The following is a 14,819-nucleotide window of genomic DNA, read 5'->3' on the forward strand; positions in this document are numbered from 1 at the left end:
ATTATTATTATTATTATTATTATTATTATTATTATTATTATTATTATTTATCGAGTTTAGATAGGCAAGCGTTTGCAAACCTTTACAAAACCATCAGCCAAATAATAATAATAATAATAATAATTATTTATCGAGTTACAGATAGGTAGCCGTGTTGGTCTGCCATAGTCAAAACAAAAAATTTTTTTTCCTTCCAGTAGCACCTTAAAGACCAACTAAGTTAGTTCTTGGTATGAGCTTTCGTGTATATCTGAAGAAGTGTGCATGCACACGAAAGCTCATACCAAGAACTAACTTAGTTGGTCTTTAAGGTGCTACTGTATTATTTATCGAGTTTAGATAGGCAAGCGTTTGCAAACCTTTACAAAAACATCCGCCAAATAATAATAATAATAATAATAATAATAATAATAATTATTATTATTTATCGAGTTTAGATAGGCAAGCGTTTGCAAACCTTTACAAAACCATCAGCCAAATAATAATAATTATTATTATTATTATTTATCGAGTTTATACAGGCAAGCGTTTGCAAACCTTTACAAAAACATCCGCCAAATAATAATAATAGAAGAAAAAGATGCTCAAATGGCAGATATTGAAGTTTCCACCATTATCTCGCTTTGGGATCAGTCGCCGCTTGGAAATGAAAACTTTAACCAAGCTTCAAAGCCGTGCAATTTTAAACCTAAAGTCTCTGCGGCGGCAGCAATAGCAGAAAAAAAAAAAGGCTCGAGGCCCCGCCCCTCCCGCTAAGCCCCTCCCCTCCTTCCCTCTCCGTTCCATTCCCCCCGCCCCTTTCCCACATCCACCAATCGCGTCGCAGAAGGGCGCACCCACGCCGCCCGCAGTTGAAGCCGAAAGCGTGCGTCACTGCCGTGCTGGCAAGGGGGGCTTGCAAAAGGCTGCGCTCATTCATGCAATAGGTTGCGCGCAGGATGGAGCCTGGGAAGGGGGCAAGCGTGCTTCTGGGAGGCGGGGCTTTGCACCAGTGACTTGCTGGAGGGTCATGTGGAGTGCCTTGCAGGGGAGGCTGTTGTTTGCGAGGAATCCTGGCACCTCCAAGGTGTTCTGCAGGTAGGTGGCTGTGGGTGGGTGTGCGCGCAGAGTAGCTTTCTCCAGGCGCAGCAATTGCCAGCGGTTGCATTTCCTTGTTGTTTAGTTGTTTAGTCGTGTCCGCCTCTTCGTGACCCCCTGGACCAGAGCACGCCAGGCACTCCTGTCTTCCACTGCCTCCCCCAGTTTGGTCAGACTCATGTTTGTAGCTTCGTCCTCTGTCGTCCCCTTCTCCTTGTTCCCTCAATCTTTCCCAGCATCAGGATCTTGTCCAGGGAGTCTTCTCTTCTTATGAGGTGGCCAAAGTCTTGGAGCCTCAGCTTCAGGATCTGCATTCCCTAACCCCCTGTTATAAGAAAAACTGCTCCTTTTCCCTTATGGGGTACCCAAGAGCCCATATAGAGTCCTTTTGTAGGTTCTCTATCGGTAGGACAAAACTGTTGTTGTTGTTGAGTCGTTTAGTCGTGTCCGCCTCTTAAAGACCCCCTGGACCAGAGCACGCCAGGCACTCCTGTCTTCCACTGCCTCCCGCAGTTTGGTCAAACTCATGCTGGTAGCTTCGAGAACACTGTCCCACCATCTCGTCCTCTGCCGTCCCCTTCTCCTTGTGCCCTCCATCTTTCCCAACATCAGGGTCTTTTCCAGGGAGTCTTCTCTTCTCATGAGGTGGCCAAAGTACTGGAGCCTCAGCTTCAGGATCTGTCCTTCCAGTGAGCACTCAGGGCTGATTTCCTTCTGAATGGAGAAGTTTGATCTTCTTGCAGTCTATGGGACTCTCAAGAGTCTCCTCCAGCACCAGAATTCAACCCCCTGTTATAAGAAAAACTGCTCCTTTTCTCTTATGGGGTACCCAAGAGCCCATATAGAGTCCTTTTGTAGGTTCTCTATCGGTAGGAGAAAAATAACAGAGGCCAACCAGAGAATATTGAGAAGCAAAGCAGTTAGTAAGCCTGATCTTTATTAAACTGTTGCAATAGGGCGCTCACTGCCACACGCACCACGATCTAAACAACTGAGCTATGCAGCTGAAGAACGTTTAAAACCGGCCTTAGAATGTTTCAAACTATTAACAGCTTTGAGTTGGTTTTCAGAATCGTAAAACTGCTTTATAATGTTTGGCATTTGGTTTTTGAGTTCCGTTATCTATTTGCCAGCCCTTGGCTTCTTTGGGAGGAAGGCCAAGGTATAAATTCAGTAAAAATTTGTTGTTGAATGTTGCTTTGTTGTTTATTTTAAAGTTCTTGTTACTTTTTGTATTGGATCAGGTTGTTACTGTTCATGTCTGATGTTTTTATACGTGTTGGAGGCCGCCCAGAGTGGCTGGGGCAGCCCAGTCAGATGGGTGGTATATGTATGTATGAATGAATAAACAAATAAATAAATGAAATTGATTAAATAAAGTGTTATATATGCCTTTTCAAGAGTAGCAGGGAAATCCATGGTGGAAAAGACGCTCCAGCTGCAATGGCTGTCTCTACTGTTTGTTGTTGTTGTTGTTTAGTCGTGTCTGCCTCTTCGTGACCCCCTGGACCAGAGCACGCCAGGCACTCCTGTCTTCCACTGCCTCCCGCAGTTTGGTCAAACTCATGTTCGCAGCTTCGAGAACACTGTCCCACCATCTCGTCCTCTGTCGTCCCCTTCTCCTTGTGCCCTCCATCTTTCCCAGCATCAGGGTCTTTTCCAGGGAGTCTTCTCTTCTCATGAGGTGGCCAAAGTCTTGGAGCCTCAGCTTCAGGATCTGTCCTTCCAGTGAGCACTCAGGGCTAATTTCCTTCAGAATGGAGAGGTTGGATCTTCTTGCAGTCCATGGGACTCTCAAGAGTCTCCTCCAGCACCAGAATTCAAAAGCATCCATTCTTTGGCGATCAGCCTTCTTTATGGTCCAGCTCTCACTTCCATACATCACTACTGGGAAAACCATAGCTTTAACTATATGGACGTTTGTTGGCAAGGTGATGTCTCTGCTTTTTAAGATGCTGCCTCTCCTGTTATAGGCAGTAAATGCTTCTGAATACCAGTTGCTGAAAATCACAACTGGGGGAGAGTTGCTGCTCTTGCACTTAGGTCCAGCTTGTGGGCTTCTCTTGGTACTGTAAGAACAGGAGGCTGGACTAGATGGGCTCCCTTTGCCCCGTTCCAGCTGCTGCCCGGCAGTTCTGACGCTCGCCAGCCATCTCACCTGTCCCATTTCCTTCCACCGCAGGTCGTGTTGCCGAGCCGCGAAGAGGGACACCATCTTTGCGCTGTCTTCGGGCCACGGGAAATGCGGGGTGGCCGTGATTCGAACCAGCGGCCCGGCCAGCAGCATGGCCCTGGTCCGCCTCACGAGGACGGAGGTGCCTCCTCCAAGAGTTGCCACGCTGCGGCGGATCTGCGACCCCCGGTCTGCCGAAACCCTGGATCGTGGCCTCGTCTTGTGGTTCCCAGGTGAGCAAATCTGGGCACCTGCGCTTGAATGTATCTGTGAGGGTGAGGGGAGACACTCCATCAGGCAAGGCCTCCTTCCACCTGCCTTGCCCTACCCTCCAGTCTCTGCTTCTCAATGTGTATTGTATTGTTTTATGTACTGTGGCTTGTCATTGTTTTATTAATTATAGTTTAGCTATTAATGTAACTGTTGAGTGGATTTCTGTTTAACTTTTATATGTTGATATTATTATTTTATACTATTCTGTGGGTTAAACCACAGAGCCTAGGACTTGCAGATCAGAAGGTAGGCGGTTCAAATCCCCGCGACGGGGTGAGCTCCCGTTGCTCGGTCCCTGCTCCTGCCAACCTAGCAGTTCGAAAGCACGTCAAAGTGCAAGTAGATAAATAGGTACCACTCCGGCGGGAAGGTGAACAGCATTTCCATGTGCTGCTCTGATTCGCCATTTGTGCTGCTCTGGACGCCGTGACGGAAACCAGAGCGCTCGGAAACACCGTTTCCCTTCCCGCCACAGTGGTACCTATTTATCTACTTGCCCTGGCGTGATTTCGAACTGCTAGGTCGGCAGGAGCTGGGACGGAACAACGGGAGCTCACAGATAGATAAAGACTAAAGGCCTGGTTATAGAGGGATGTGTTTGCTTGGCGCCTAAAGATATGCAATGAAGGCTCCAGGAAAGAGCATTTCACAAGTGGGGAGCCACCACAGGAAAGGCCCTATTCTCGTGTTCCCACCCTCTGGACGTCTCATGGAGGAGAGAGACAAAGAAGGGCCTCGGAGAATGATTGCAGGGTCTGCTTAAAAGTGTATTACCGAGGTTTGATGGCTCATGACACCACTTTCTTTTTGGAGTGATACCATAAAATTATGTATCAGTGGAACGATAATTTAATGAAGAACATAATGCAGCAAAGTTTGTTCAGGCATCTGTATTCTGTCAAAAGCTATAGCCAAATAACCAGAAAAAGGAAGCACAACTTGCTTAAGGTTGATATGCAGTAGCTTTTCTTCATTTGAATGTAGCCAGTCAGGTGTTATGAGCCATCAAACCTCAGAAACACACTTTTCCCAAAAGGTTTCCCCAATTTTGGCCACTGGCCTTTTGCCTGACCCTACATGGACTTCTTGGCTTCTTATGACTCCTCTTCCGATTCTTTGCATCTGCTCTTTCCGGTGCAGCAATTATAGTAATAATTCTTTAAAGTTCTGCCCTGCCTTTTCCTCGCATGGGGCACCTAGGGGCAGCAGGCGGCAAAGGGGTAATTAATCCCAAGCGCTGTGTTGTTGTTGTTTTTCAGGGCCAGGCAGTTTCACGGGTGAAGACAGCGCAGAGTTCCATGTCCACGGAGGGCCGGCTGTGGTGAGCGGCGTCTTGAAGGCTTTGGGTGTGTCTTCCTACCTGTGTTCCAGGCTGACTTTGTTAGGCTGGGTGACTTGGGCTGAATGACCCTGTTTTGAAGACCTCTTCTCTTGTTGCTTTTTGTAAAAAAAATAAAAATATTTTAATTAATTTTCCACATTTACATTTTCACAATTGAAAACAAAAATTAACTCACATTTCTACCGGATCTAGATTTATACAAATGTTGTTGTTTAGTTGTTCAGTCGTGTCCGACTCTTCGTGACCCCCTGGACCAGAGCACGCCAGGCCCTCCTGTCTTCCACTGCCTCCCCCAGTTTGGTCAAACTCATGCTGGTAGCTTCGAGAACACTGTCCCACCATCTCGTCCTCCGTCGTCCCCTTCTCCTTGTGCCCTCCATCTTTCCCAGCATCAGGGTCTTTTCTAGAGAGTCTTCTCTTCTCATGAGGTGGCCAAAGTACTGGAGCCTCAGCTTCAGGATCTGTCCTTCCAGTGAGCACTCAGGGCTGATTTCCTCCAGAATGGAGAGGTTTGATCTTGCCGTCCATGGGACTCTCAAGAGTCTCCTCCAGCACCAGAATTCAAATGCATCCATTCTTCGGCGATCAGCCTTCTTTATGGTCCAGCTCTCACTTTCATACATCACTGCTGGGAAAACCATAGCTTGAACTATATGGACCTTTGTCGGCAAGGTGAAGTCTCTACTTTTTAAGATGCTGTCTAGGTTTGTCATTGCTTTTCTCCCAAGAAGCAGGTGTCTTTTAATTTCATGACTGCTGTCACCATCTGCAGTGATCATGGAGCCCAAGAAAGTAAAATCTCTCACTGCCTCCATTTCTTCCCCTTCTATTTGCCAGGAGGTGATGGGACCAGTGGCCATTTATACAAATACATTATCACAAATCTTCTCTTTGAGATTCTTTGAATCGCTAGACTTCCCTCCATTCCCTCTTCCGGTTCCTTTATATATAATCCAAATTCTTCTTTATTTCCATACTTACACAGTGGTACCTCCGGTTGCAGACGGGATCCGTTTCAGAGCTCCGGTCGGATCCTGGGGTTTCCGCAACGGGAGGTGCCTGTTCTGTGCATGTGTGCGGTGCGGTAGAGTGCTTCTGCGCATGTGTGCGCGGCAAAACCCGGGAAAAATATACTTCCAGGTTTGCTGTGTGCGTATCCCAAAGTATATGTAACCGGAGGTGAATGTAAGGAGAGGTACCACTGTCCTTTTCTAATTATTATTTCCCGTATTTTCTCTCTCTAATTTTCTACTGGTTGCAAGCATTAACTTGAAATCTTGCCAAGGTATCAAACCTGTTTGCAGTATTTCTGCACATAAACAATAAACGGTTGCCACTCTTTCTTAAACTTCTCGTTGTCATAGTCTCTGAGCTTTGGCTGTTAATTTTGCCGTTTCTGCATAGTCCATTTGCTTGATTTGCCATTCTTCTTTCGTCGATATCTTTTCTTCCTTCCATCTTTGGGCTAACAATATTCGGGCGGCTGTTGTAGCATACATAAATATTTTCTTCTGTTCTTCAGGGAGTTTTCAGTGTCTAAAACTCCTGGTAGAGAACAAGGATCTAGAGATCACGCTCAGGGTGGCCAAATTCTGTGCGACTGCCATAAAACTTAGGGAACAAGCTGTACTACCAAAATGATTAAGGTTTTAAATGACAGTTTTAGGTTATATTTTAGTGATCAAGATCTAATATATATTTTTAACTGCCACTATATCTGAATTGTCTGTGTTATACCCAGTTGCAATTCAATGTATTCCTGTTGTGTTTTATGATTTTCTTGATATTGTAAGTGAGCCGGAACTGGTCTGTGACCGTAATAATAAAATTCATTCTCATTCATTCTTCAGGGAGTTCAGTTCCCATCAATCCTAGTAAGAAAGCTTTTGGGGTTTTTTTTAAAGCAAAGGTTACTTTAAACATTTTCTTCAGTTCGTTATAGATCATTTCCCAGAAGCTTTTAATAGGAAGGCCTCTTCTCTTGGTTCCAGGCTGCCTCCCTCTACTGCGCCTTGCCGAACCCGGGGAGTTCACCAAACGGGCCTTCCAGAACGGCAAGCTGGACTTGACCGCGGCGGAAGGCCTAGGGGACTTGATTCATGCCGAGACGGAAAGCCAGCGCCGGCAGGCTCTCCGCCAGATGGAAGGGGACTTGGGACGCCTCTACCGGCGTTGGAGCAACACCCTCACAAAGGCAAGGGGATTGGGGTCACTTACTGGGTGAAAAAGCAGAGACGCGGGTGGCGCTGTGGGTTAAACCACAGAGCCTAGGACTTGCCGATCAGAAGGTCGGCGGTTCGAATCCCCGCGACAGGGTGAGCTCCCGTTGCTCGGTCCCTGCTCCTGCCAACTTAGCAGTTCGAAAGCATGAAGTGCAAGTAGATAAATAGGTACCGCTCCAGCGGGAAGGTAAACGGCGTTTCTGTGCGCTGCTCTGGTTCGCCAGAAGCGGCTTAGTCCTGCTGGCCACATGACCTGGAAGCTGTACGCCAGTTCGCTTGGCCAGTAAAGCGAGATGAGCGCTGCAACCCCAGAGTCGTTTGTGACTGGATCTAACGGTCAGGGCTCCCTTTACCTTTACCTTTTTACATAATTACTCTCTCCTCTCTGACCAATAAAAGGAGCTGCTTACCTTTTTTTGTTCCTGCAGGCCTTGGCCCACCTTGAAGCCTACATTGACTTCAGCGAAGACGACAACATTGAGGAGGGGGTCCTTGCTCAAGGTAAGCCTGCCATGGGGGAGACCCCACTTAGAACCTTCCTCCCACGCCCAAATAAATGTTGATCTCTCAATGGTTTGGCCCCAACGGCAGCGATAGAAGCGCAGCTACATTCTCAAGGATGCCGCCCTGCTTTTAAAATAAAAGGTTGGACAATTAATGAGTTGCTGCGCCATCAAAGATAACAGATTTGGACAACATCCCGGAATTGGAACGGAATCAGACGAAGCTGAGCTGATAAAAAGGCAGCTGGAAAAACTTTATATTAGCAGAGCTATATTCGGAGGATGAAAGTATATGGTGTTTGACGTGAATGAGAATCCTGGACCCAGGGACAAAAAATTACCAAGCGTTAATATCAAGATGTGGAAAATATGGAAACAGGAAAGAGAAGCAGGGCTAAGCTGCGGAAATATGCTCCAGAGATCCAGACCGTGGGGAGCTCCAAGAAATTAATAAATACAATTTGGGCTATAATTTGATCTTTTTTATTTTAGTCTTTTGGTGGGACGTGGGTGGGGCTGTGGGTTAAACCAGAGAGCCTAGGGCTTGCCGATCAGAAGATCGGCGGTTCGAATCCCCGCGATGGGTGAGCTCCCGTTGCTCGGTCCCTGCTCCTGCCAACCTAGCAGTTCGAAAGCACCTCAAAGTGAAAGTAGATAAATAGGTACCACTCTGGTGGGAAGGTAAACGGCGTTTCCGTGCGCTGCTCTGGTTCGCCAGAAGCGACTTAGTCCTGCTGGCCACATGACCCGGAAGCTGTACGCCGGCTCCCTCGGCCAATAAAGCGAGATGAGCGCTGCAACCCCAGAGTCAGCCACGACTGGACCTAATGGTCAGGGGTCCCTTTACCTTTACCTTTATTTTAGTCTTTTATTTTTTAATTGAAGTATTATGATTGGATATTTAATTGGATGTTTTTTATTGGAAAATCAATAAAAATGATTTAAAAATAAAATAAAATGTGAAAGGTGCTGGGGGAAGGAAGGAAAAGCATTGGAAAGCCAGGAAGGGAAGTTTTTTTGGGGGGAAATGTGCAGTTTTGAGACAATAGCTGTAATTGGAGAGGCTTTGTCTTTTATTTCTTCCTTCCGACTTCTTCACAGTGGAAGAGGCTGTTGAGGCGTTAGAGAAGGAGCTGCGGGAGCACTTGCAAGATGGCCGCCGCGGCGAGAGGCTGAGGGACGGAGTCCATGTGGTGATCGCAGGGCCCACCAACGCTGGGAAAAGCAGCCTCCTCAACCACCTATGTGAGCATGAAGGACATTGGGTGGTGGCAGGGAGTTCTTTGGGCATGGCGTGAATGGGGAAAAAAAGTTGGGGCTCCTCAATTATATTCTGCTGTTTTGTACCTTTGCCACCCTGGGCTTCTTTGGGAGGAAAAAAGCGGATAGAAATTTAACAAAGAACAATGTTTTCAGTCCTGATCTGCATGGTTGGCCTGATTTACATGTTGTTGTTGAGTCGTTTAGTCGTGTCCGACTCTTCGTGACCCCCTGGACCAGAGCACGCCAGGCACTCCTGTCTTCCACTGCCTCCTGCAGTTTGGTCAGACTCATGTTAGCAGCTTCGAGAACACTGTCCCACCATCTCGTCCTCTGTCGTCCCCTTCTCCTTGCGCCCTCCATCTTTCCCAACATCAGGGTCTTTTCCAGGGAGTCTTCTCTTCTCATGAGGTGGCCAAAGTACTGGAGCCTCAGCTTCAGGATCTGTCCTTCCAGTGAGCACTCAGGGCTGATTTCCTTCCGAATGGAGAAGTTTGATCTTCTTGCAGTCTATGGGACTCTCAAGAGTCTCCTCCAGCACCAGGATTCAACCCCCTGTTATAAGAAAAACTGCTCCTTTTCCATTATGCGGTACCCAAGAGCCCATATAGAGTCCTTTTGTAGGTTCTCTATCGGTAGGCACTGTGGTCTAAGCCACTGAGCCTCTTGGGCTTGCTGATCGGAAGGTCGGCGGTTTGATTCCCCGCGACGGAGTGAGCTCCCGTTGCTCCGTCCCAGCTCTTGCCAACCTAGCAGTTCCAAAGCACACCAGGTCAAGTAGATTAATAGGTACCATTGTGGCGGGAAGGTAAACAGCATTTCCATGCGCTCTGGTTTCTGTCATGGTGTCCTGTCGCGCCAGGAGCTTTTTAGTCCTGCTGGCCACATGACCCGGAAAGCTTTCTGTGGACCAACGCCGGCTCCCTCGGCCTGAAAGCGAGATGAGCGCCGCAACCCCATAGTCGCCTTTGACTGGACTTAACCGTCCAGGGATCCTTTACCTTTTACCTTTTTTATTCAGGTTCTGTTTGGGGGCTTCCTATAATTAGGGGCATCTTGTTGGCCACTGTGAAGACTGGTCGCTGGACTGGACGGGCCACCTTTGGCCTGATCCAGTGTGGCCCGAAAGCCAGTGTGGTGTAGTGGTTAAGAGCGGTGGACTTGTAATCTGGTGAACCGGGTTCGCTTCCCCGCTCCTCTACCTGCAGCTGCTGGGTGACCTTGTCACACTTCTTTGAAGTCTCTCAGCCCCACTCACCTCACAGAGTGTTTGTTGTGGGGGAGGAAGGGAAAGGAGATGGTTAGCCGCTTTGAGACTCCTTTGGGTAGTGATAAAGCGGGATATCAAATCCAAACTCCTCTTCTTCTTCTTCATCCAGCTGCAGTGTTCTTTCCACCTTCTGAGCATCGGTGATTGCTTCTAAAGTCTACCTTCCCTCCCTAATTCAACTGTGGTCCTCCCTCAGGTCAGAAGCCGGCAGCCATTGTTTCCCCCATAGCAGGGACCACACGGGATGTGGTGGAGGCGGCGTTGAACATCGGCGGGTTCCCTGTGGTGCTGAGCGACACGGCAGGGCTGCGGGACACCAGCGATGTTGTTGAGATGGAGGGAGTGAACCGGGCTCGGCAGAGGTGAGTGGGAAAAGGCGGCAGCAGTATCTTCTCTTGCTGTCAATGATTTTTTTTAAAAATAAGGTTCTTTATTGATACAACAAGAAAAAAAAAACACCACAAATACCAAATTACACACAAGAATAACCATAGACACATAATTTTCTTAGCAAACAATAAAACATCTATTGGTCTTAACACTAAAGACCCAACCTCCCGTCTATTCCATATTTCAAATTCATATTACTTATTGCCAATACACACTTTTATCATAATTAAACTTATTCTTAATAAATCTAATTTCTTATATCTATCTTGCAACTATTACTGAAGTTCCTCGAATGCTGCAACAGAATTTGAACTACTATATTTATTTTTCAGATATTCTTTGAAAACCTCCCATTTTGAAACAAATTCCTGTTTTGATTTATTCTTTATTTTTTCTGATAAACCATCTAATTTGGCATATTCTGTCAGCTTTTGGATCCAATCTTGTATAGAGGGGATTTCATTACTTTTCCATTTTGCTGCGATCAAAACTCTTGCTGCAGCCGTCGCATATAAAAAGATACCCTTCCTCTTTTGTGGAATATCCAATATTTTTTATGCAAAGGAGAGGTTGGAAACCTAAATGCTGTTTAGTGAGATGCATTGTTTCAAATGCAGACTCGCTAGGAATACAGTGGTACCTTGGTTCTCAAACTTAATCCGTTCCAGAATTCCATTCCAAAACCAAAGCGTTCCAAAACCAAGGCATGCTTTCCCATGGAAAGCAATGCAAAACACATTAATTCGTTCCAGACTTTTAAAAACAACCCCTGAAACAGCAGTTTAACATGGATTTTACTCTCTAACGAGACCATTGATCCATAAAATGAAAGCAATAAACAATCTACTGCAGTCACACCATCCATCAGTAGCTGAACTGGGTTACACAGTCACAAAAACGAAACAAAACGAGCCACATAGACAGAAACGCAAAATAAATTGCAAAAACAGACAGACCTCATTGTAACACTCAAATCGGAAGCGGAACACTCAAAACGAAAGTGTGGCACTCAGAATGGAAGCGTTGCACTCAAAACGGAGTATGTTCGGCTTCCCAAAAAAAGTTCGCAAACCGGAACACTTACTTCTGTGTTGGCAGTGTTTGGGTTCCAAGTAGTTTCAGTACCAAGGCGTTTGAGAACCAAGGTTGTTGTTGTTTAGTCGTGTCCAACTCTTCGTGACCCCATGGACCAGAGCATGCCAGGCCCTCCTGTCTTCCACTGCCTCCCGCAGGTTGGTCAAACTCATGCTGGTAGCTTCGAGAACACTGTCCCACCATCTCGTCCTCTGTCGTCCCCTTCTCCTTGTGCTCTCCATCTTTCCCAGCATCAGGGTCTTTCCCAGGGAGTCTTCTCTTATACAGAGTCGAATTGTCTGCACTCCCTGGCAGTGGCTCTCCAGAGCTTCAGAATGTGGAGACGTGTTTATGGATTGGGACCTGCTGCTCAACCCTTGAGCTCTTGCAAATTTCGAAGCGACCATTGCTGTCTGCTCTCGTAAGCTTGGACACATAGCTACCAATAATTGGGAATAAGAGGGATTGCTGCCTGCAGAAGAACAGCAAAGCAATGTTTGGGACGTGGGTGGTGCTGTGGGTTAAACCACAGAGCCTAGGACTTGCCGATCAGAAGGTCGGCGGTTCGAATCCCCGTGACAGGGTGAGCTCCCGTTGCTCGGTCCCTGCTTCTGCCAACCTAGCAGTTCGAAAGCACGTCAAAGTGCAAGTAGATAAATAGTTACCACTCCGGCGGGAAGGTAGACTACAGGTCTTTCCTTCTGCAGTGTTGGATGGCAGGTTGAGAGGAGTTCCTTACCAGGACAGACTTTGCTCGTGTGCTCAAGACATCGATTCCATAAAACATACTGTATTTTTCGCTCTGTAAGACGCACCAGACCACAAGACGCACCTAGTTTTTGGAGGAGGAAAACAAGAAAAAAAATATTCTGAATCTCAGAAGTCAGAACAGCAAGAGGGATCGCTGCGCAGTGAAAGCAGCGATCCCTCTTGCTGTTCTGGCTTCTGGGACAGCTGCGCAGCCTGCGTTCGCTCCATAAGACGCACACACATTTCCCCTTCTTTTTAGGAGGGAAAAAGTGAGTCTTATAGAGCAAAAGATACGGTATTTTGTTGCACTGAGCTAAGGCTTTTAACTGGCTCTCTGTTCCCTGCAGGGTAGAGGTTGCTGACCTCGTTCTTGCCGTCCTGGATGCAGCGGAAGTGGCCCAGAAGCCTAACCAACTGGTCCCCGCCTTGCTGGACATCCTGCCGCCGGACGATCCGAAAGGGACCCGGCCGTACTTGCTGGTTCTGAACAAGATGGACCTGCTTGGCGACAAGGAACGGGCGGATCTGCTGGCGAACTGTGCCGACTCGGACTTGGTGCCGGCCTGCTTTCTCTCTTGCAAAACGGGAGAAGGGATCTCTACCTTCCTGAGCGTGTTGGGGAAGCAGCTGGCCCACATGTGAGGACGGGGAGAGAAGGAGCCATGAGGGATGGGCTGAGCTGGGTTGGGCTTGCCCCTCTCTCCGGCAACTCTGGAGAGCTGCAACCGGTCAGTGTAGGCAACACTGAACTAAGTGGACCAGTGCTTTTGACTGGGTTTAAAGGTAAAGGTAAAGGGACCCCTGACCATTAGGTCCAGTTGTGGAAGCCTACTTAACAATGTTTGGAAAATAAGGATATGACAAGAATTTGTTTGTATTGTTTGTCTTTTCTGTTTGTGTTTTTTATTTGTGTTATAAAATGAATATTTTTTTTTGAAATAAATAAACCCAGTCAAGGGACGCAGGTGGCACTGTGGATTAAATCACAGAGCCTAGGAGTTGCTGATCGGAAGGTTGGTGGTTCGAATCCCTGCAATGACGGGGTGAGCTCCCGTTGCTCGGTCCCTGCTCCTGCCAACCTAGCAGTTTGAAAGCATATCAAAGTGCAAGTAGATCAATAGGTACCGCTCCAGCGGGAAGGTAAACGGTGTTTCTGTGCGCTGCTCTGGTTCGCCAGAAGCGGCTTAGTCCTGCTGGCCACATGACCCGGAGGCTGTACGCCGGCTCCCTCAGCCAATAAAGCGAGATGAGGGCCGCAACCCCAGAGTCGGCCACGACTGGACCTAATGGTCAGGTGGTCCCTTTACCTTTTAAGGCAGCTTCCTAGGTTTGCAGTTCCCCCTATACAGTGGTACATCGGGTTAAGTACTTAATTCGTTCCAGAAGTCCGTACGTAACCTGAAACTGTTCTTAACCTGAAGCACCACTTTAGCTAATGGGGCCTCCTACTGCTGCCGCGCTACCAGAGCACGATTTCTGTTCTCATCCTGAAGCAAAGTTCTTAACCTGAAGCACTATTTCTGGGTTAGCGGAGTCTGTAACCTGAAGCGTCTGTAACCTGAGTTACCACTGTACATACAAAGCCTTTTACCTAACCACAGTAAATGTCTCTTCTTGCCCTCCAGGTGCGGCGACCCTCTCGCAGGCTCCCCCAGCCCCACGCAAGCGCGCCACCAGCTCAGCTTAGCCAAATGCCTAGAGGCCCTAGGGCGCTTTGACCACTACCAGGCCGTGGATGTTGCTCTGGCCGCGGAGGAATTGCGGCAGGCCCGGCGACTGCTGGGACGTCTGACGGGACAGGTGGGGTCTGAAGAGATCCTGGAGCTCATCTTCAGGGATTTTTGCATCGGCAAGTGATGGAGTGACGCGACGGGGTGAGCTCCCGTTGCTCGGTCCCTGCTCCTGCCAACCTAGCAGTTCCAAGGCACACCAGTGCAAGTAGATAAATAGGTACCACTCCGGCGGGAAGGTAAACAGCGTTTCCATGCACTGCTCTGGTTCACCAGAAGCGGCTTAGTCCTGCTGGCCACATGACCCGGAAGCTGTACGCCGGCTCCCTCGGCCAGTAAAGCGAGATGAGCGCCGCAACCCCAGAGTCGGCCACCACTGGACCTAATGGTCAGGGGTCCCTTTACCCTTAAGTGATGGAGGCAAACAGAGAGCATCTTATCCCACCTTTCAGAGGCGGGTGCAACTGGAGCATGGCGCTATCTGGCGCTTGGGGGTGGTTCTGCGGTTCGAAGTATATTTTGGCCGGGGCAAAGGGACCTTGAGACTCTTTTTTTTTAAAAAATAATTTTTTATTGGAAATTTTATTTACAACATAACACAAACCCCCCACCCCCCAACACAGAAATCCACCCCCATCAGACACAAACATAAACAAACAACAAGCATAATATACAACAATACAAACAACCAAATAAAAGACTTCCTTTATCCTGTTTCTGGCATCCTTATTTACTTCTTATAAACTGTTTCCTTT

At 47.8% G+C, this 14,819-nt stretch overlaps 1 protein-coding gene across 1 annotated transcript; it reads left to right on the forward strand.

The window, feature by feature from the left end:
• Nucleotides 1–844: 844 nt before the first annotated feature.
• On the forward strand, nt 845–14,779 carry GTPBP3 (GTP binding protein 3, mitochondrial). The gene is made up of 9 exons (XM_083594687.1): nt 845–1,077; nt 3,260–3,483; nt 4,783–4,869; nt 6,857–7,059; nt 7,516–7,588; nt 8,692–8,835; nt 10,317–10,482; nt 12,682–12,972; nt 13,960–14,779. The coding sequence occupies exons 1-9, from the start codon at nt 1,010–1,012 to the stop codon at nt 14,189–14,191; spliced, it is 1,488 nt and encodes a 495-aa protein (XP_083450813.1). The 5' UTR covers nt 845–1,009; the 3' UTR covers nt 14,192–14,779.
• Nucleotides 14,780–14,819: the final 40 nt, after the last annotated feature.

This window comes from Podarcis filfolensis (genome assembly GCF_964270895.1).
Source record: "Podarcis filfolensis genome assembly, chromosome: 18".
Taxonomy (NCBI): Eukaryota; Metazoa; Chordata; class Lepidosauria; order Squamata; family Lacertidae; genus Podarcis; species Podarcis filfolensis.

Bases quoted from the DNA above. Each gene is read 5' to 3' on its own strand.
- GTPBP3 (XM_083594687.1), top strand. From the start codon at position 1,010: ATGTGGAGTGCCTTGCAGGGGAGGCTGTTGTTTGCGAGGAATCCTGGC. The intron at 10,483-12,681 runs GTGAGTGGGAAA...TGTTCCCTGCAG, and splicing joins GTGAACCGGGCTCGGCAGAG to GGTAGAGGTTGCTGACCTCG. The intron at 12,973-13,959 runs GTGAGGACGGGG...CTTGCCCTCCAG, and splicing joins GGGAAGCAGCTGGCCCACAT to GTGCGGCGACCCTCTCGCAG.